Source organism: Myiozetetes cayanensis, unplaced genomic scaffold (assembly GCF_022539395.1).
Source record: "Myiozetetes cayanensis isolate MyiCay16 unplaced genomic scaffold, myiCay2020 scf27, whole genome shotgun sequence".
NCBI lineage: Eukaryota > Metazoa > Chordata > Aves > Passeriformes > Tyrannidae > Myiozetetes > Myiozetetes cayanensis.
The window spans coordinates 5,455,317-5,477,454 of NW_026087488.1; the positions used below are offsets into that span (position 1 = coordinate 5,455,317).

A 22,138-nucleotide genomic window follows, 5' to 3' on the forward strand; every position below is an offset into this window, starting at 1 on the left:
GAGAAATGTAACTCATGGAAGAGTTCATGCAAGTGCAAACCCAAATGCTCATCTGAGCCACGGCTCAAACAGCTCCTTGGGGGACACGACATTCTGAGAGCCTCACGATGCCCCTTCTCAAAATATTCCCTTCAATATTCCCTTTCAAAAGGAACATGCTAAGTTTGGGAGTTTAACCATCTTTAATCCTTTTGGTTGTTTTGGATTTTAGCCTTAGTTCAGGACATCTCCCTCGTTTTTGTCTGTCAAACCATGTGTGCAAATGGAATTTTGTTATAAAGAGCAAGCGACTGGGAAAATATATTCTGGGTACTACAGCAAGCAACAAAATTAAAATCCTATCTTGGGCTGTAAGTAAATCTATTTAATTAAAATAGCAGTCAAAATATTAACAAGTGTCCCATATGTTTGCAATATTCAGATCAGCTATTATAGCTCTAACCTTCAGTTTTTAACAGCTGTTCTCACATTAGTAAAAAAAAACCAAATTATCCTTCAAAGCAAACTTGCAAAAAGCCTCAAAACAATCCAGCCTTTGAAATTAGGCTTTAATTTCTTTAAAAGCTTTGTTTATTACCTGATTTTCTTTCTTGGATTTTGAACTGAAATAGATTTCAAGAAGCAGCTGAAATCCAGACAACTTTTACAACTTGGACTGAGCTTGCCACACACAGGTAGAGGCCTCAAAAAGGTCCCCATGCTGTAAAAACTTAAATAGATTTTATCAGTAAGCTTGAATTACTGCATTACAATACAAATTCGGATTTTTAAAGGGGTTGAATTAAGTGCAGAAAAGTCAGTTTGTGAGCCTTTTAAACAGTAAGCACAAGGAAAGCTCTAAATGCCAACCACTACCCCACCACAGTTTTTCAGTATCATAAGGCTGGTGGAAGACAAGTCCTTTTAAATTGTTTAATTCCATTTTTCCACTGATTACTTCTCTGCAGCAGCAAAAGTCACCTTCTTTTAATAAAGTAAATGTGCTCAAAAGAACAGAAGCAGAGTAAATAATTTTATTTCAAACAATGGTAATGAACTTTTCAGTGGCTACCTCCAGGGATAAACAGCTCTATAGCCTAACTACTCAAATTCCAACAACATTAAATTCAGACTAAAATGCTTAAGTTTAGGTTAATCAGCACCAGACCTTCCTCCATCTCTGGTTTGTTCTACAAAGGACAGCAAAGGATTGGAAAAAAATCAGACATTTTGATCATCTCGGGCCATTTTCCATGGGTCATTTTTCCAACCCTACCAAGTATTTGGGGTGTAATTTTGTGAGAGAGCTTCTGCCAACACTCATGTGTAAAAAGCTGAGCTCAATCAAGTCTGACATCCAGACAAGAAAGCTTTTTTGTACCACCAACTAGTTCCCCAGCTGTCTGGACAGTTCTCAAGAGGTCCAACCCCACACACCAAAGAGCAGAGTTCAAGCCTGTGGTTGGGATAAAGGAGGAGGAATCAAACTGGACAAGCAGCAGGAGCCAGACTTTCAGTGCTCAAGGTCCCAAAGAATCCTTTTCTCCTCCAGGGCGAGGAAAACATTGCTGAGTATCAAAAGGTATTAGAGACAGACTCAAAAAACCCCAAACAAAACACAAGACTTCTGCTCTCCAGCTCACAGCCAGTCAGGCAACAGTTAAACACCCAGAATCCTTACCCTCCTCGTGTTTTCCACAACCTTCTGATCTGGCTTTCCATAGTTTGGTGGGTTGGCATATGGATCATAGCCCAGCTTGGCCAGCATGGGGGCAATCACAGGCATGTCTTGCAGAACATCAGCAGGGATCTTCCCCACCCACTTGGACAGTGCTTCCACATTGACCGGCTTGATCACTTGGTCAGTAGATCTTTCAACCCTGTGGAGGGAGAAAAGCAGTTTATAATCTGCATTCCAACCCACACTTGCTGGTTCACCATCATGAAGAACATCAGCTTGTTTTGTCTAGGCTTTTTTTTTTTTTTCTTTTCCCCTTCCTCTTCTTTCTCTCTCAAGATTTCATGTTTCTACAGAGCTGATGGGAAGTGAAGTTTTAATCACAACACTTGCCCCCTGGTTAAGGTTTTCACACAGAACATGCTGAAGCAAGTTCTTTATGTAAAGGCAGCAGTGAAACCCAAAGAGCTGTTGAGTGAAAAGTAAGCACACACCTCCACATAAAGCTGTTTTCCCACTGGCATGTTCCCACATTTGCTGGTTAATTGTCTCAGATGCTCTTAAAAGCTGTATTCTAAATTAAAATACATGTGCCATTTCTTCCCATGCCCATCCTGTGACTTATCTTTCTTTTTTTTTTCCCCTTTGTTTAATAAAAGAGAGAGCTGAGCCTTGACAGAAAGCTGTGGGCCACAGCAATATTTTTCATAACCATTCCTTTAACTGATTGTTTGGTCATTACACAGTTCTTAAAGGCAAGTGCACAATCACAGCAGTGTCACACAAAATAGCTGTCATTTAATCAGCAGTCCTAATGCAATTTTCATTCTTGCTCCAGTTTTGTTGTGCTTTTTTTTTTTTTCAAGGGAAGAAAGCTGGCACTGCTTTGTTCTCACACGTTACTTGCTTCTTTCAGATTAGAAGACACACAACTTCTTTACTGTGTTTATTTCTGGAACAGGCCAGCAGGACTCAGAATAATTGAAAACTCTGAGTTATTATTCTGAATAATTTAAAGGTTGTTTGTTTTTTTTCCAGAACTCAGAGTGCACATGTAGTGTGGACATCATCTGTATATAAAAGTTGCTTAAATGAATATTTGTACCTTCACTGCAATTAATACCAGTAGTTGCTGCTGGTTGGCTGCATCTGCCTCACACCTGAGCACACCCATCCACCTGGGGCTACTGCCCTCCTTTACATCACAAAGAATTTTGAGCTCAAAAAGCTCTACCACTCAGAAAATGGAATTTTTATACCTGGAAGTAACAGTACAAAGTGTAACACCAGCACCTCATCCACACAGGATAAAGAATGAGAACACTGAAGTTCAAATTCATTCTCAAGCAGCTAATTCTTCAGATATTCAGGAGGCAAAAGGTGAGAAAATATCTGAGAAAAATGGACAGCAAAACAAGGAAACACACCAAGTCTTGGTAAGTTTGATTAGATGTGTCTATGGCAAAGGGTGGTCAGTGATTCCAGGCTCCACTGAAAGCCCCAGGAACAGTTCCAGCCCTGGAAGCAGCTGGCAGGACAGAACACAGGACTAACCCCAAATAATTCTGCATCTGCACCAGCATCAAATGAAAGGTATGTATCAAATATAGTATATTGTGAAGTAATTTTGCCTGGACAGCTATTTCCATTACAAGCCCAATAAAAATTGCTGTAAAAGGGTTGACATTTCTCTGCCTCAGTGGTCAGCACAGCTGCTTTCAGTTAGGAGGCAAATGCCAGAGCTCTATTAACAATACTAGTTATAGCTTGTAGTGCAGCCATCACACATTCCTTCACCAGCCACGCTGGCAATTACTTCAAACCACAGAAGGTTTCACACCACTGCAATGCTGGGCTGCTCATCTCTAGAACCCTTGCAGTGCTTCTCCTTGCAGCTGGATAAGAGTCAAAATAAGGGCAAGAATCCCAAGTACAACAGAACAACAGTGAGGGAAGGGCTGCATCAGCAATAGGGAAAAGCAGGGACTACTAAACACATGCAGAAGAGGAGAGGGAGGCAGCCAAAAGTTTCCTCAAATCAAGCAGCCAGGGGAACAAATGAAGTCAGAGTCTTAAATCCAGGCTGTTTGCTATCTCCTATTTCTATTAACAGGCTAAAGCATAAGAGTTTCTGAGACTGAAAGAAGAGGAAAGTGGAGTCAGCTGACTGCTGGAAGAATTCTGCAATCCAGGGGCTGGCTCATCTCTGCAAAAGGAACAACCTGCATGCACAGTTTAGTTCTATATACAGCTGAATGGAAAACATCTTGCAGCCTGCAGCCTCATTCCATCTGACACAGATTTCACTTGACAAGCATTAATTTTGATTTCTAATGAGTGAAAAATGTATTCTCAAACACTGACTTTCTGTTAGCAGGTAACGGCACCATCATAAAGATGGTGTTTTTAAATATTTCAAGACCAAAAACTCTTGACGGATTTCATTTCAAAAAAACCTCCAACAATTAAAACACCTCCAGGCATCTCATGCTGGATCTGCACCGTGTCTCTGAAGTGGATGCTGAGCCTGCCTGAAAGACCTGTAAGTCTTAAAGGTGAGTGAAGGATGATTTAAGGCAAATGCCTCTGCTTGTTTTCTTAAGTCTTTACACAGTATCACCCCCTTTGCAGATTATAATAGTAGTTCAGCCTCTGATTTCAGACGTTTACTGCCCTATCTAATATTTGCTGACAACCAGGGAACTAATTTTATCAAGATTTTCATATTGTTCCCCACTACGTTTCAGAGGCCAGGCCTATGTGGTGACATCTTTTAAATGAACATCCCATTTCAACAGAGGGGATTTGGTATCTGTGATCTCCTGTCAGTAAAAACTGCAATATTATTTGAGTGTTCTGATTTTAATATCCTAGTATTAAACAGCCTGAAGCACTTTGGTGTGAGGCACATGGTAAAATAAAGCTCTGTGAGAAGACTGAGTTGCAGGAGATGGCAGCACTTGGAATCTCCTTCATTATCTCTGATCTCCAGCACTGCCCCTTTGGAAAGAGAGGTGGGAGAAAGCTACTCATTGGAATCTGGAGCTCCACTGCTCCAGATTGTGTTGTTCAGCTGAAAGGAGTCAGTGTTGGTCAGAATTTGATCCAGAAAGTAACAGTCACACACACCTGAGGCCAATAAGGGCTTGGCTGCAGCTGAGAACAAACCAAAGGCAACTGGAGAGAAGGAAAACTACCACAAGGTGTATTTTGTTCAGCTGTCAAAATGTGATAAGCTGGGGCAGACTCTCAGGCTCTCAGTAAACTACTCACCAAGCATCTCTTCCAAGAGTAATTCTCCTGGGCACTCACCCCCTGCTCTGGGCAAGGACCCCCCTTGGGGCTGGGGATGCCAAACCCAGCAGGTTTTAACTGGGACAAGAACACCAAACTGGGCAATCTCAGGCTCCCCCTGCACAGTTTCAACTGGTATCATATAAATACACAACACAGGCTTTCACACTCGCTGGTTCCTCTGCAGCCCTCAAAAGACTGAATCACTGAAATCATTATCAAATCATAAAGGTCTCCTGCAACTGGAAAACAAATCTCACCACCTACTGCAAGGGTGTTGGATTAGATAAAACCCATCCCAGACACAACACTAATAACTCATTCTTTTCCCACTACTGCCAGAGCCTTCTGAAATAAGAAATTACTGTCATATATCATCTCATGAGAGATAATAAAAGCATAAAGAATTCTGTGAACAGACTCAATTGAGGGTCACAAGAACACATTCGTACTCATTTGTCTTAAGCTGGGAAGTATTACTAAAAAAAAATAACCATAAAGCCACATTTTACTTTGAACAACCAATTTTCTTAATATTTAGAAACAGGAATAAGTATTTCCCACTCCTCACATCCCATTCTACCAGATTTAGCAGGAAATAGTACTTGAGACTGTATGAATTCACCAAGGTTACTGAGTTTTATAGTATAAAGGTCCATTAATTTTTAAAAACACTAATCTGGAAGCTGTAAGGGAGTAATAATTTACTAGAGATGGCATTATGCACAGTTATTTTTTACAGGACACTTAACAGAACTTGGCAACCACCCATTTACATCAGTAAAAGTAACATTATTCCCCTCTCAGCTGCCACTGTGAAGAAGCAACAAAAGACAGGTAACTACAGAGAATTCCCAAGCAGATCATCTTCCAGGGAGGAACAACCGTGCAGTGCTTCAGGTTAACATTTCCAGAAGCCTCCAATCTGCTACCAAACAACACTGCCAAAAAAAAAAGGGGTGAGATCCCTTCCTGATAGATCTGGGAATGTGAAACCTCCAGATTGTGAGTATATAACTATTACCTGAGTTCTGAGTTCTCATTGTAACCACTGACTAACAATTCTATGATTTAAATCATAGGCCCTTACAACATATTAGAAAATCCCAGTCACATTCCTAGGCATGAAATAAATAAATAAATAAATAAGATCTCACTATTTTTATTTCATAAAACTGCAGTCTAGAAAAAAATACATCCACTCTGGAACAGTCTGCCACATCTCTGCCCAGCACACCCTGCTTGCTGTGCAAGGTGCCTCTCACTCAGAAGCACTTGGCCAGTGAGGAATACTCAAAATACACAAGCCAAGTAATTTAACTGGACAGGTCTTGCTGCTGGAATAGGGCTTTTTAATCAGTGTTTTAGAAACTTTAGAAACAACCTGGTAGACGCATCTGCCACAGCAAAAACATTGACACTTTCCCCTCTCAATGTAAAGATGAGCCAGCTTCTGTATTTCAGTTGTTCAGCTGCAAACAGTGGCAAAGAAACCAGAGTAGTTTAACTAGAGAATTAAGAGATTTTCTTTTCACAGTGCCCATCTAGGTTTTCTAAGCAGAGCTGGACTGGTTTCTGAAAGCAGCTCAATCAGGTGCACAGATGGCTGGACAGAATAGAGAGAGACTTGCTTACAACAAGGTTAATTTTCATCAAAATGCTTGTCCTTTTAGGAGCACTTGCCAACAGAGAAGCAGGCCAACTCTGCTTTCTATTCTGTTGGAACAGCTTCTCAAGTTTCCTGGAAGAGTCTGTTCTTGGCAAATACAACTCAAAGGCCATTCTTGCATTGACAACAACATTGCCCCTGAAATCAAATGGGGGATCTTGCTGGGATGGATGGATAACACCAGTTACCCATTTATATACCCATTTATATTATAAAACAGTTCAGGTTTATCTGGGGGCAGAGAGAAAAGCAAAGCTGATACCAGACATCCAAATTCAAGTCAGACTCGACCATTGGAAGTTTGTTCATGTGTTCCATACACGTTAATGGGACAGTTGTTCAGTGGAACCAATCAGTTAACAATGACTCATATTTTCCAGATGCACCATAAATCAGCTTCCTGAGGCATCATCAGCTGAAACCAAGTCATGACTAGGACTGTTTCAACTCCTAGAACAACCCAGAGTAAAGGAGGAACGTTCATACTCACTTGGAAAGAGAAACACCCCCTGCCTTCCCAATCATCTCCTCATGGTGCAGCACCGCTTGGTTCCATGGGATGCGGAGAAACTTAAGGAGAGTTCTCATCCACCTTTCAGGATGCAACACAAGTTGTTCATAGTGCACCAGCATACACCGTTCAAACCCAACCTCCATGCACTGGTTGTACATGGTTTCTATAGCACGGTTCCACTTGGTCAAGCAGTCCCTGTAGCTGTTCAGGTCAAACCCAGCTATTGTGACTTTCCTGGATATCATGGAATGCACAGATGCACGGCCATCCCGTACCATCAGAAGGAATTTGGCATTGGGGAAAATCCTGGCAAGATAAGTTAAGGATTTTAGAGCAAAGGGATCCTTGTTGCACAAGTACGGCGCGGGCTCGCCGTGTTTCACGATGATTTCCAGCAGGAACGCCTGCATGGCCGAGTCCAGGACCTCATCCGTCACTCCGGCTTCGTCCAGGCGGATCTTCTCCTTGCTCGACCTCGCCCACATCTGCTTGACGGCCAGGATGCGCGGGATCACCCGGGTCTCCTCCCCGCAGCGGATGTCGGGGTGCGCGTCCAGCATGGCCCGCATCAGGGTGGTGCCGCTGCGAGGGACCCCCCCGATAAAAATCAAAGGCATGTCCTTGTTGTAGGCCAAGGTTCTGTTGGCGTTCCCGCCGGGAGCGGCTCCCGCCGTGCTCCTGACGCCGCTCTCCGCCCTGCCGGGCTGGCTGCGCTCCTCGATGCGGTGGTGACACTCCATGGCGTGCTGGCCCAGGTAGAACACCGTCACCGAGCTGATCACCAGGCACGCCAGCAGCAAGTTCTGCTTGAGCTTCCCAACCATTTTGGGAAAGGCTGTGTGGCTTCAAAACAACGAGACCTTCTAGTCCGAATTATCTCCTAGTTCACATGCCACGGGAATCCTCCAAAATAAATTAAGGTCTGTCAAAAGGGAGGAAAAAGTAAAAAAAAAAAAAAAAGGAGTAAAATTGGAGCATTGTTAAGAACCACTACAATAAATCAACACAGAAATTATTTCTCCAAGCTGTAATGAGATGAGATTAAGGTTGAAACCCCAAGATGCACAAAATAAACCCAAGGTTTTCCATTATTTATTTCTTTTCAGTTCAGCTTCTTAAAATTGCATTATTCAAAAGCAACTTTAATTTTTACAAATAAAAAAAAAACAAACCCAGACTGTATTAGACAATTTCTGGACATGTATTAAGAGTCTGAATAAAAACCTTTTAGATAGAAACAAAAGATTTAAATGTCTGTCTGCTGAATTCCAGTGTACAAGAAGGATTAAGAATATGCCATGTCCTACAGTGAATACCAAGGGGTTACATCCAACCCTGGCTTACATAAATCTGCTACTCTGCTGCCTGGATGATTCAATCTGTTCTTGCCAACCTGTATCTGTGATGACCAGAAAAAAAATAACGAGAATGTACAGACAGTCATTTTACCTGAATTCTGCAGTTAAACTGCGTTGGATTTTCAGATAAGATAGTCTGAAAACTGACTCCTCCTCTCAGAACTCGAACCAAATTGGTGCTCTGATTGCATTTTCAAGTACGAGCTGGCTGCTCGGGGCTGGAATGGCTCGGTGAACAGTATGAATCACAGATGCTTTTAATTGTGAGGATCTCCAAGCACTGAGGTACCGCCAACACTTTAAATGACTGGCTTCCTCAAAGCTTTTCCATCTCTGTCAGCAAGGCACAGCACATCCCTGAGTGAAGAACACCCTCGTGCCTACTCTCTCCAAACATTATCCACTTAACCTCTTCCTCCACCCGAATCCACTCGCTAACTCTGAGGTCAGGATTTGCGCCAGGCCCTGTCCCCCTGCCCTCCACAGCCCCTTTTCTGGGAGGCTGTGCAGCCACACAGAGCACACAATTCCCACCCAGCACCACAGCAGTGCCAGGGAAAAAGGGAGGAATTCCTCATGCAGGCATCTGCCACAGCAGCAACTTCCCATCCGACAGGGCCAGTCGCCAACCTGCACGAGATCGTCTCGCCCCTTCACACCAACAGAGCTCCCTCCAATCCCCAGCTGTCACAATACAGCACTCAAAGTTCAGCTTCTAGTCTTTGTTAGCAAAATTCAACTGGAAATACAGCTTGAGGATTAATTCACTTCTTTTTCTGTAAAGCAGCCAAGGAGCTCCCCACACACTCTGGCCAGGATACGGCTCTTATAAACAATTCATCCTCTGTAACGCGTTTCGTTCTACTTACGTACCTCTCCTTGCTGAAGAGCTGGCTTTAACTGTGCTTTAAATATCTGAATATTAAAAAAAAAACCAAGCTCCCAAAAATTTAAGTGAAGGTCATTCGACCGATGCTCAAGAAAGAAAGAAAAAAAGTAGATCGTGAGGTCAATACTCCCATAGCACCAAAAATCAGGAAGTTTCTCTTCTGAAAGATTCAGCACACAGACCTAACTTACAGTTAGGGAAGGTGAAACTGTTCTGCTTAAAACTAGCAAACAGGACACAGAATGTCTGTGAATTCTTTAGAGACAGTAAAGATTTAGTTACAAGTCAGTACTCATTCAAGAGAAAAGTTGACACAACTGAAACAGTGTTTTACCACAGAGCACATAAGATCTGCAAATATTTACACTGCACACAATCCCGAACATTACTCAGTTTGAGTAAATCTCATAAAATTAATTTCCTCAGGAAAAGAAAGAAAAAAACCCAAAAAACCTCCCATGAAAATCTCCATTTTCCAAACTGTAAATCACTCCTTGAAATCATTGATGTGTCCTCTAAAGTAACTGGTAACTCATCACCAGAGAAAAACTTACCAAGACCGAGGGCATCCAGTGCTTTACTCTGATCATTTCTATCAGAATATCACTCCAAGCCAGAACAAAACCAACACCAGCCTTCCCAACAAGTAGCATTGGAGGAAAGCCTGGAGACTGAAACCCTCAACTCACAGGTTGGGTGAAGCAGAGTGATGACTCAGGCTGGGCACAATTCCAGCTGGGAATAAAAAATGAGCCTTGCAGCCTGTCAGTAGGTTTCTTAAACTGCTGTATTGACCACTCACCTACACCCACCAAAACCCCCACATCAATCAACCACAAATACTTTCATTTGATGCAGTAACTTGTTTTGGTAAGTTCAAAGATGCCAAAGGCTGTGAGACCATAAAGGATCAGTATTAAACTCTTCCAAAACCTTCTGTATTGGTTTTAGGCCTGGAAGCAATACCTGGAGCCATAAAAACTGTGGCAAGACCAGGGCTTTGGATGTCCAAGAGAGGAGTGGTCAGAAACAGCTCCTCTCAGCAAATTAATCTGTTCTGTGAGCCAGCAAACTCCCCCCTGGGCCTGGAGTTACCAGTAAAGCTCTTTGGGATAAATATGACACATGGAAGTTACTGCCCTTCTAGCAGCCTGCAAACAAACCCCACCTTCCCCCTCCTCCCCATGAGTAAGTGCTCTGGAGCACATCTGTCAACCTGAAGGATTATAAAAGTTATTAATGCTCTGCTGTGAACAGGAACTAAACTGACAGCATTCAAAAAATCACAACAAGGCAATCAGCAATCCCTCGTCAGCGTTTAAGCAGAGCTTTGAAATATTGCTTTGACCAACTGTGACCTAAGGAGAGCAATGTGCCACTCACCCTAGGAGCACAGACAACTTGTTAATAAAAAGAGCCCAAAACAAACCAAACAAAAAACAGAGATCACCCAAACCAAAAACAAACACACCCCCTAACACACACACACACAACACAGTGAGGAAGTTGCAGATGATTACAAGGGTAGAGAGGCCTTTGGCAGCAAGTTTCAAATGACAGACTAAGAAGAACTCCCAGGAAAATTGAAGTGTAACTCAAAAAAAAAAAAAAAAATTAGGATTCACAAGGTTCATCACCAGAAAGTGCAGCCAAGCAGAATTGTATGTAACTGAGTTTTATGCCCAGAAAAGTCAGGCCTATGAGTCAGCCACATGATGATGTTAGTAAAGCAAAACCCACTGCTTTGTTTCCTTCTGCTGCACACACTAATTCTCCTTCCCTTCCCCTGCATGCAGCAGGTCAAGACCTTTTCCCTCGAGTTCACCCAAAAAATGTTGAAGATTTTTAGCTTAGTCAAGAGGCAAATCACTCATTTGTGTTTTATGTCAGAACAGTTTGGGTCTTGTTGTTGTTTAAAGCATTCCCTGCTAGAGGAAAAAAAAAAAGATGTTCCCATACCACCCAGTCCCAAGGAATCCTCTTGAGCTCTAGAGCTCAGCCTGTCACTTTGGAGGCTGGAAAGGGAGCATCTCCCATCCCCTGTTCAACCAGACACCTTTTTCCAAGGCTAAATTGAGAGGGCAGCAACACTGGCATTATCCATCTCAAAAAACCAAAACAAATCCAACCCTACATATATACATAAAGCATTTTTCAAGGATTAGCTTGTCCTCTGCTTCCATGTCTGAAACTTCTGATTCAGATTCTGACAACAGGATCATCTTCTAGGAAGGGCAAGTATGGTAGTACAGCTTAGATTTTTGTGGAGTGTGTCTTGTCCCTGCAGATGCCCAAGTGCAGTGAACAACTTCCCTTTATAGTTCACAATGTCAAATTAAATACTGGAAAGGCAGCAACGACTGAGAATTCTCAAGATTCATCTTTGAAACAGTACACATTTAAAAAACTGGAGACAATATATTTCTTAGAGGAAGTTCTGTATTAAGCTGATCAAATAGTCCAAGCTGCACACTGTGTTGGGTCTGTCAGCATTCCTTAATGAAAGCTAAAGAAAGGAATTCCCTAAAGCCTTTCCTTCAATGAACTGGTTTGTTTGTGGCTGTTTGTGTGTGTTCACCACAAAGAAGATTGCATAGGAAAGCCAACAGCGAAGTGATAATGGTATAGCACAACAGCAGGGAACACAACTGAAACATTCCCAGAACGCCACTTCAAGGAGCCACCCAAACCATCACAGGCTCATTTAGAAGACTTGCTCCAAAAAAATAACTGGAGTCTTCAGGAAGCAATTTTTTTATCCCTTCAAAGCAGCATTTGCACAATCACCTTAATGATTCTCCCAGAGATTGGATGTGTGTCACTACCAGTCACCAAACAGCACAGGGAAGCAAATCCCAAGCAAAATACTCGAAGCTAAAAATAAAATTCAAGAAGCCTCGAGTAGCAAGTCCATCTTTAGCTGTTTAAGTCGTCGTGGCTCTCAAGCCCTGCAGCTGCTTCCCCCCCAATTTCCCCTCCCATTAGTCATACAGGAAAACAGGAGGATAAAATTGAATGAGCAATTTTTGTTCACCTGCAGAAAGGAATAAGGAGCCCACAAAGAACTAACCAGTGGCAGAAAAGCATCTGGGGGGAAAGCCAGCAAAACTGACCTAGTGAAGCCAGTCTTCATGGAGAGCAGTTTCACAGCTACAATGGCAGAACAAAGTTGCACAAGATAAGGGAGTGCAGATGTGGGAACAACCTTCTCTTGCAGTGCAAACTGTAGGAACTTTAGAAATGTTTTTCACACATTTGCATTCCATTGAACCTACAAGGTTCAAGGTTGCCTTTTTTTTTTTTTTTTAATCTAAAGAAATTTAAAAGGCTAGATTAACCTTCATGGTCATACTCCATTGCTGAATCTAAAATTTCCATAATGGGTGAATGACACATACAACTATGTAATAATTCCATAATTATGCATTTCCATCCTATAATCAATAAGAGATAAAGAAAGCTGTATGCTTTCCTTTTACCAGTTATCCCCCCTCAGAAAAAAACCCAAATCCAGCTTTCTTCATAATCCTCCATTAGTCAGATAAATAGATACACACATGAATAAATACATATGTGTGTAAAGAGAAATTCAGAAGTGTTTGTCCTTCCTCTGAATTTAGCAACACTTACAGGTTTTCTTAAGAAGCATTAAAAAAAAATATTAAAACAGCCAATAAGGTTATCAAAGCACTCAAATTTCAACTAACTAAAATTCAGCTAATTAAAAAGCTCTGCTTCACATTAAGAGAAATAACTCCATATGTTCTGCTCTCCTTACATATATTACACATACAGCAAATTATCTGTATTTGCACATAGGATGGTCAAAAAAGAGTTACCAACGTGCTCCCGGTTATGCAAGAATAAACAGTATTTGTTAAGTTCTACAGTTACTGCCTGAGAACAATTCAACAACAGGAATTTTATTGGCGACACACTGAGGCTTCAAGCTCTTTCAAGTTACGTATAAAGTATAAAGAAAGGGAAAAAAGATGAAAAAAAGTCACTGACACGCTAAGAGCAGATGAGCCACCACCGCTGCGTGCACTTTTACACGTGCTGTGGCTCCGCAGAGGGATTTCAGCATCCCGTTACGTGGTAGGGCACTGCAGAGCACCAAACTGCTGAACACCACAGAGACACAGCCCTACGGAAATGTGCACAACGCGTCCCCGGGAACAGACGCGAACGGGGCTCGTTCCAGCAGCGCCGGCAGCAAACCCAGCTTCCAGCGGCGCGGAAAAGTCCACGGCTGCAAAGCCGTAAGTCGGACGGGGCGTGGAGCAGCCCGGGCCGGTGGAAGGTGTCCCTGCCCGCGGCAGGGGCTGGAACAAGGGGAGCCTCCCGGTGCCTCCCGACCCAGCGCATTCCGCGGCTCGCTGACCCCGGCACGCCGCATCCGCAGGCACCGTCCCCGCCGCCGCCCCGACAGCGCTCGGCCGCCGAACAAAGCGCCGGGCGCTCCTCCGAGCGAGTTCTTCCCGCCCCGCGCGGAAACTTTGGGATTTACCCTGCAGGGATCCGCGGGGAGCGGCGCCCCGGCCCCTCGGTGCATCCTGCGGGAGCGACCGCACGGCCCGGCCCGAGCGCCGAGAACACCAACGCGGACACGGACACCGACACCGACCCGCTCCTGCTCAGGCCGCGGCCGCCACAGCCCGGCCGGGACCGGCAACGGGACCGACAACGGCACCGGCACGGGCGGGGCGGGCACGGGGAGCGGCGGCTGCCGGAGCCGCCCCGCCCGCCTCAGGTGCGGCCGCGCCCTCACCTGCGCTGCTGCTGCCGCCGCCCCCGCGCCGGGCTGGAGCCGAGCGGCAGCGGCGCCGCCGCCCCTCCTCCGCCGCGGCTCCGCTCGGCCACCATCGCAGTGGGCAGCCAGCGGGATCGCGACAGGGACCGCGGTCGCGACAGGCACCGGGGTCGCGATCGGGACCGGCCGCGCCGCCGCCGCCTCCCCCGGAGCCGCGCGGCTGCGGCTGCCATGGAAATCACACCCACGCCCTGATTGGTCGCGGGCCTCGATGTGTCGCGGGCCGCGGTTGGGCCGGGGCGGGTGATTGGCAGCCGAGGGGGCGTGGCCGGGGCCGCCCCCCCCCCCTCGGGCACATCTGGCGCGCACAGCTGGGCCGGGCGGCGCGCGCGGGCACATCTGGGCGGCGCCGCCGCCACGTGAGCGTCTGGCGGGGCCCGCGCGCACCCACATCTGGCCAGCTGTGCCGGGCGGGTGCTGTGAGGGGGAGCCCGGTCGCAGCTCACACCACCAAAACACCACCACCCACCAACCCCGGTGCTAGAGGTAAAGGCCGGTTCTTACACAAGGACGCGTTGCCGAGCGCTGCCGCTCGCTTTGGCTCTCGCTGGATGAAACCACCCCAAACACACAGTCCCGCTGTCCCGGGCAAACGATCTGAGCGCAGCGCTCCAGCTGCAGCCCCGTAAGCTGAGCAAAGTTACGGCCCAGCATCGTCACAGGCACGAGGCGCTGACAGCCCCGCTCAGGGCTCAGGTGTCCCCTGGGGTCACGCACCTGGTTTGCAGCAGTGGGGAAGCACGAGCCATGTGCCCACCACGTGTGCGACTGGGAAAACATCTGGAGCAGCATCAGGCTGGAGCACAACCCGAGCCTGCGCCAGCTGCTGGCACATCTCCCAGCCCTTCTGACCCGCAGCCGGGTGAGCTGGCCAGGCAAGCAGTGAGGATGACCTGCAGCACTCTTTGCACCCTGGATGTTCAGCTCTAGGAGGACACTCACATCTACAGATTAGCTCACCTCTAACAAAGACTGGCCCTAGGCCATCCTAACCACTTCCTGCTCGGTGCTCCGTGCACTGAGCCAGCTTTTGTTCCTCAAGAGCAGGAAAACAGGTTGAGTTGGACTCGTTAACATTAACAGAGTGATATGTAAAAGCTAAATCAAACTGAAAACATATTTCTTCCTTACATACAGAAGTTCTGGCCCAGCTGCTGTCACTGTTTGCAGACAAACACCCTGTGGAAATGCCAGTGCTGCTGCAGGGTCATACCAAGGGGAACAATCCCATGGGATATTCCCTAAATTTGTGTTGCTTGCCAAGTTGAGGGGGGGGAAATCAGCCAAGGGATTTAACATCCCAAAATTCAACCTGGGAAAAGCTGCCTCTGCAATGAGCATTGTAAAGGACACTCATCCCTGCTCATCCACAAAAGATATTTGTGCCCTTTGCCCTCCATGTCCCAAATTCTCCTGTGGCTGGGACATCCCCTCTGCCATCACTGCAGCAGGGCTGGCAGCTGACCAGGACCATGGGAGTTGAGGGCTCAGGACTGGGAGACAGCACCAGCAGCAAGATCTTGGTATAAAAAGGATGGAAACCACCATGTGGGAAAACATCCCCTTTTAATCCCAAAATCCATCACGGCCAGGGTGACAACCAGCTGGGCTTTGCCATCATCCCACCCCATGGGATGGGGCCTGAGCTGACAGTGATACCATCAGGATGGGGGGATTAATCACAGCCCATTACCTCGTGTCTCAGGGCTCTTGCAAAGTGCCTGTTATAAAACTTTTACGAGCCTGTCAGGACGTGGTTTCCATCGACACTGAACTGCCCGGAGAGCTGACACGGTGAGCTCTGGTGCTGCTCCCGCTCCACTGAGGTGGTGGGAAAGCATCACTGTCAAAAGGGGTGAACACAGGGTAGTCCATAAGTGTTTTATTTGATAAGAAAATAAGTATTTTCTTAGCAAACAAATATTTTCCATGTGAGCAGATAGCTGTGCTCACCACAGTGAGGAGTATTTTCATCCTGTGGAAAGCCCTGCCCTGTAAGGACTGAATTTCCAGAGCACCCAACACCCCTAAGGCTTTTCAGCTCAGGGAGCTGCTGGGAGCACAGAAAAACCTACAACTCCTTTCAGGTGGTAAAACCCCTCTCACATTTCTTTCTCAATGCCCTTTGCTCCCAAATGTAGCTGGACTTGAACTAACGATTTAAAGATGAAACAATCTGTATCCTGTTTCCAGTAAGTTTGCCTCAATCCATTAAACAGCACTTTTCAGATGGCTTTATTGGTTTTGCTTTTACGGCTTTGACTGTGACTCACACAGATAGTCCCTTTTAAAGCCTTCCAATCTGTGGCAATCAAACAGTGCCTCCAGGGGGGGTGGAAATGCTGTTCTCCAGGGGGAAGGGGGGAAAGCAGGATGCTGCTGTATGAAGCAGACAGAGCTACTGTGTGTAGTGGGTGCCCCATGCTGGGCCCTTTTTTAATCAATGCTCACCCGGGAGCCACAGATCAAATAACCCATCAAATATTGCATCACACAGCTCTCAGTGCAGACACAGCTCAGCTCCCGGCTGCTGCTGCTGGATAAACACCACGAGAAGTGATGGCACTTAATTGCTCATCTTTGACATTTGCACTGGCTCTTCCTTGCTGGCCTGTTCCTGTTTTGTTCCTTGGAAGTGATTCCTCCTCACCAGGTACAGGGATGAGGGATGAGCCCACCACCAAAGGAGCAGCTCAGGGGGAGCAGAGCAGGGGCTGCAGGGGCACAGCTCGGGGTTTGCTGAGCTCCAAGAGGAGCAGAAGAGGGTCCTGGTGGCTCTGCCTGCTTTTTGCCCAGTTTTCCCTCAGCACAGACATGGCTTAGTGTTGTTCCCACGCTTTAAATTCCAGCTCTGTGTAGAACTCCACATGGCATGTCTGGACTGCTGGTGGGAGGAGGAGGGAAGAGCATCCCTGAGTCCTGAGAGCTGGTGCTGTTTAGGAGCCTACATCAAGCCCTTTTTTCCTGTGTTATTCCCAAATATGAGCCATAACATAAACCAAACTTTTTCTCCAATCACTGCTGTGGCAGAGACCAGCTGGACATGGTTCCCAGTGCCTGCATCCATGCTCCCTCCAGGCTCTGGGTCCAGGGCAGGCTGGAGGAGTCAGGCACATCCTGCACAGCCTGTCACAGCTCCAGCAGCAGTGACAGATTTTGCCTCCTTACAGCCATCCCAGGGCCTGCCTGGTGAGCAGCATCTTTCCTGCCACGTCACACAATTTGCTGGGCCAGCATGTGAGCAAGCACAGCCCCCAGCACTGCTGCCCTGACCTCTGCTAGCTGGAGGTCTGGCACATTCAGAAGCAAAAACGAGCCTTTTTTTCCCTCCCTGGACTTCCAATCCAACGCTTTTCCTGACGCCAACTCCACTCCAAAAGTATTTTCTTGAATTCAATTCCAGTGTGATATTTAAAAGCAAGATAAACCTTGCTACTCCACACACCCCTGGCCCTCATCCAGGAGTATTTTACCTTAATTCCACCTTCCCAGTCCTAAGAATGCAAAGAATTTCCCTCTGGCCCTGTCCAGTTTATTCCTCTAGCCTGGAGCAAGGAGAGCTGAGCTTGCTGGCTTAGGCCAGTCCTTGTTGGAACTGTTAAATATTATCCTTTTTCCTCGAATACCTCAGCAGCAGTTGCAGAACCCAGTTTTCCCTGGCTGTCTCACACGAGGAGGATCTCTCCTGCACTGAGAGGCAGCTGGAGGAGGGTTGTTGCTCGTGGTTTTCATCCCCTAAGCTCACTAAAGGAAGTTTGGAAAGCCAGGGAGGGGTGAGGGGCTCAGCTGCCACTTCAGCCCCCCAAAAACCTCCCTGTTACCTCTGCTGTAGAAGGTTGTCTACAGATGGAGCCTTTACAGAAGGAATTGAGGGGACAGAGGGATTTGGAGGATACTGAAAGGATAAAGCACAAAGCAACGGGGTTGGATTTCAGCTTGTCCTGTGTGTCTGGGAAATTCATTTGGCCTTTGGGTAGAAGCAATTCAGAAATCCCAGCCCTGTGTGTTCCCTGTGCCGTGTCACAGCCCAGAGCACTGGCTGGGCATCCTTCCCTCCCCCTGCTAAGTGCTTAGTTGGCTCTGTGTCAAAGATGTGCTTAAGTCAATCCTGTTATCTGTGCCTTTATGGGTATGAACAAACAGCCCTCTGACCACGGGAGAAAGGATGGACTTAGCACCTTACTGACAAAGTCGACTGCCAATCATTAAATCAGCACCGATTTCAAGCCCTGGGTGGGTGCCTGGGGTGTCCCTCTGCACATCCCGGCCTCTGAGATGCCCTAAATTGATCTTGGGCTCAGGGTGATTCCAGACCCCTGAAGGAGGGGCAGGGAATGGGAATAACCCACTCCTGGCTGCACATCCCAGCAGGATGGGGAGCAATGGGGGCAGCTGGGACCCAGCACCACAGCGGTGTCTGTAAGTGCAGCCTCAGCCCCAGAAAACAGCCTGGCCATTCAGGGAAAAATTACAATTCCCAGAGGAGGAGAAAATCCAAGAGCTGTGTTCACAAGCCTCTGAGTTTAGGGAAAACAGGCCCCACGAGACATTAAGCTGGTGACATTTTCTGCATCCCCTCACAGCAGGAGAATAAGATAATTCTGCACCCAGAATCACACTTGGCACCTCCCACAGTCCATCCTGGGAGCAGAGCAAACCTGTCAGCCATGAACCCTGTGAGGACACTGCTTAATTTGGAAGGATGCTGAAGTTCTGTCTCTGCATTTCCCAGAGGAACACTCTTCTTTATTGCTTTTCTCTGCTTCCTGGTATTTTTCTGGCCTGGCTGCCTCGTGTACTGATGACAGTGGCCATGCAAAGCTTGTCCTTGGCAGAGCAAGGTTTTCTCCAGGGGATGCTGGTGCAGACTTGGTGCCTGCACCCATGGCTGGGGCCCTGCTGGGCACTTTTGAGGGCCACACAATCTGTGTTCCACCCAAACTAAGCCCTGGGAATCACTGTGGGACCAGAAAGGTGCCATTCTTGGTGTGGTTACCTGCAAAAGGCCTCGGCTGCCAGCACAGGGATCCTCCTGAACTGCAGGCACAGCATCACCCTTGTGCAGACCTGAAAGCATCGCTCCTCCAGCTCCAGCTTTGCCCTGGGCTCCCAGGCAGTGATCCCTGGGTCATGCAGGGTTTGGACTCATCTGCTCTTCACCCATCCCAAGCTGCAGCTGCATCTACCTGCCAGGAAGGGCACCAGCCTGAAGAAGGAACAGCTCAACTCACTCCCCCCTGCCCTGGGAGGGCAAAGCCTGACATGGATCTGGTGCCACACCAGACACACTTTGCAGTGGCTCAGCCCCCTGCTCCAGGACAGGCCACATGTCTGGGCCATTTATGAGTCAGACCCTCCCAGCTCAAACCACCTGGGTGCTGCAGCCCCCAGAAACTCACCTGTCCATCAGCCCCAGCTGGGAGCCCTTATTTCCCCGATCCCCTCCATCACCAAGCAGGGCTGGCTTTTCTGCTGCAAGCACCATTTCAGGGTTTAAGCTGAGGTTACTGAAGTCAGGAGAACATGGCCTTTTGTTTTTAGGTAGCTACAACCCAACCTTAACCCACTTGGGGCTCAGAGAGGATCGAAGTGGTTTCTGCTCCGACCCCATAAAGCAGCATTTTGGGATAAATAGCTCCATAGTCCCCCATCTCTGATCTCATGTCTGCTGCTTCCTAGACGTGACAGCTGAAAATTGATTTTGCCACGTGTCTGGAGAAACAATCACGGCCACAGGAATATCTCCATGCAGTTCTCATCCCTCTTACTGCAGGCGAGGTGTTTTAGGCATCAGATGGATTTATTTCACAGGGAGATATTTTCCCCCAGCTGTCGGAGCCCCTGGAGGTGCAGAGTCCTCAGGTTTTTCCAGCTGGTAGACAGTCCCAGCCATCCAATACATACAGAAGTAGCTGTTTTTCCAGTCCCAGTGCAGGGGGAACACTCTCCTCTTTTCCAGTTATCTTCCCATGTTCTTGGCTCACACACAGCTGCCGATGTGGCACGACGGGCGCGTGCAGGAGGAACACTCTGAGAACAAGCCACTGCCTAATTCCTTCCCCTTCTTTAAATTTCCCTGAAAATATCTATATTTTTTTTAAAAAAGCCAGTATCACAGAGACTGGCTAAGCTGGAGCTTTTACAAAGTCTCACGACCACAGCACTGAAGGCATTTGCTTTGAGTGATGTGTGCTGCTCTCAGCTGACCCTCGAGAGAACTGGGATAAGATATTTTTTGTGGGGCTTGTCCCATGAAGATTAAATAGCTGGAAATCCCCAGGGGTTTGCAGGATCAAGTCCTGAGTTAGTAAAGCTTTACCACGTGTGGTGGCCACTTAGTGAGCTAAATATCCATCAGCTTATTTATAATGCCGGGGAGACAAGAAATTATCTCATCTGTGTCTGGAAAACAGCACAAGGAGGCAAAAGAGCAGCTCACAGACCCCACCATCTGAAAAACAAGTAAAAGAAATCCAGCTGCCAAAGACACAGAGCTCTGCTTGCAGGGAATCAAAGGCCTTCAAATCCTCTGGTTGGGATGGTGGCAGTGAGACATCAGCACCATCAGTGCCATCGTCTCCTGCCCGGGCTGGAGGCTCAGTTCATGCAGAGTTTTTCTGGGAGAAGCTGGCCAGCTTGGCTGGTCTTGCAGGACTTGGCTCTTGCGACCACAGCAGCGCTGAAAATAAAAATACCCTGTCCTCTAAATCCACTGGCACCTCCATCACGTGCAAGGCACGGGCGTTTGGAAGCAGCGCCTGTGCTGAGTGCCCGGCGGGCCCCTCACACATCCCTGCATTCCATGGAGGCAACGAGGAGCTACAGGAGTGTAAACAACCTTAAAACGACATAAACATCTGCAGGAACACCTCTGCTAATAAAGCAGTGCAGCCCTTTTCTCTGAGTTTCCTCCGAGTGACATTAAAATTCACACTATTTAAAGGGGAGACAAGGCAGAGTTTAAATCCCAGCCCCACCACGGCTCCTTGTTCCACACGTGAGATATTTTTATCATCCCCTGCCTCCTGCGTGGCTGGGCTTGATTTTGTCAGCTGAGAGAAACTGAATTAAACCCGAATTCTCCCTCCACAGGGGCTGCCATGGACTCCTCAGACTGGTTAAGAGTCGTGGGGGTGGTGAAACCCAAGTGCAGAACCTGAGGGTGGGAGGCCATCTGAAATCTTCACCCACCAAAAAACAACTATGAATTCATTGTAGACAAGCTATGAAATCCAGACCTCCTTTCTCCCTGTCCCTTGCTCTGATCACCGGGTAACGCCCCCCTCAACCATGAAACAGATGTTAAATTAAAAAAGCAGGACAGAGAAGAATAAAATGCACCAAAGAAATAACCTACTGAAGCTCTGGCCCCTGATGTGAAAAATGTGGGGCACAACAAAGACAATCCCTTTTTTTTTTTTCCCTTAAGAAACCAAAAATTGCCCAGCAGAGGCAAATAATGAACTTATCCCCCTACAATGGCACTTCTAAATCAGTAAGAGAGAGCAGCCATCAACACAGCAATTTTCCAGCTGTGATGGAGAGAGAGGGCACAGAAATGGCAAAAATCAGGAGTCACTCAGCCCATCCTGGTTCCAAGACCCCCTGCACAGCTTTTCCATCATTTCTAAATACACACACACACAAAAAAATAGATATTTACAGTTAATGCTCAATGCCCCTCCACCTATTGCCATGGGAACCTCTCAAATTTGGCCGCTGTATTTCCCATTATTAACTTCTGCACATCCTCTCCCATTCAGTCTTACAGGAATACTCTATTTCTTGTTTTCCTGAGGAAAAAAAACCCGAGGCTTTCTCTGCCAGAACTGGCACAGAAAGGGCAGAACTCCCCAGCCAACACACTGCTTGTAAAACCAAGGAAGAAACTTTCTTCACTCATGTGGCCAGCAGGAAGCTTTTGCCCTTCGATCAGGGCTTCTG

General features: G+C 46.9%; 1 protein-coding gene across 4 annotated transcripts in view; it reads right to left on the reverse strand.

The window, feature by feature from the left end:
- TPST1 (tyrosylprotein sulfotransferase 1) overlaps positions 1–22,138 on the reverse strand; it is a 41,824-nt gene that overhangs the window by 9,916 nt on the left and 9,770 nt on the right. For 3 of the 4 annotated variants that reach the window (XM_050321690.1, XM_050321692.1, XM_050321693.1), the window contains 2 exons: positions 7,111–8,056; positions 1,661–1,859 (listed from right to left, as the gene is read on the reverse strand). In XM_050321690.1, the coding sequence (XP_050177647.1) occupies positions 1,661–1,859; positions 7,111–7,958 (1,047 nt within the window). In that variant the 5' untranslated portion in view covers positions 7,959–8,056. Of the gene's footprint in view, positions 1–1,660; positions 1,860–7,110; positions 8,057–14,152; positions 14,302–22,138 lie in introns of those variants that run through there. The other variant, XM_050321691.1, reaches the window with a different exon arrangement.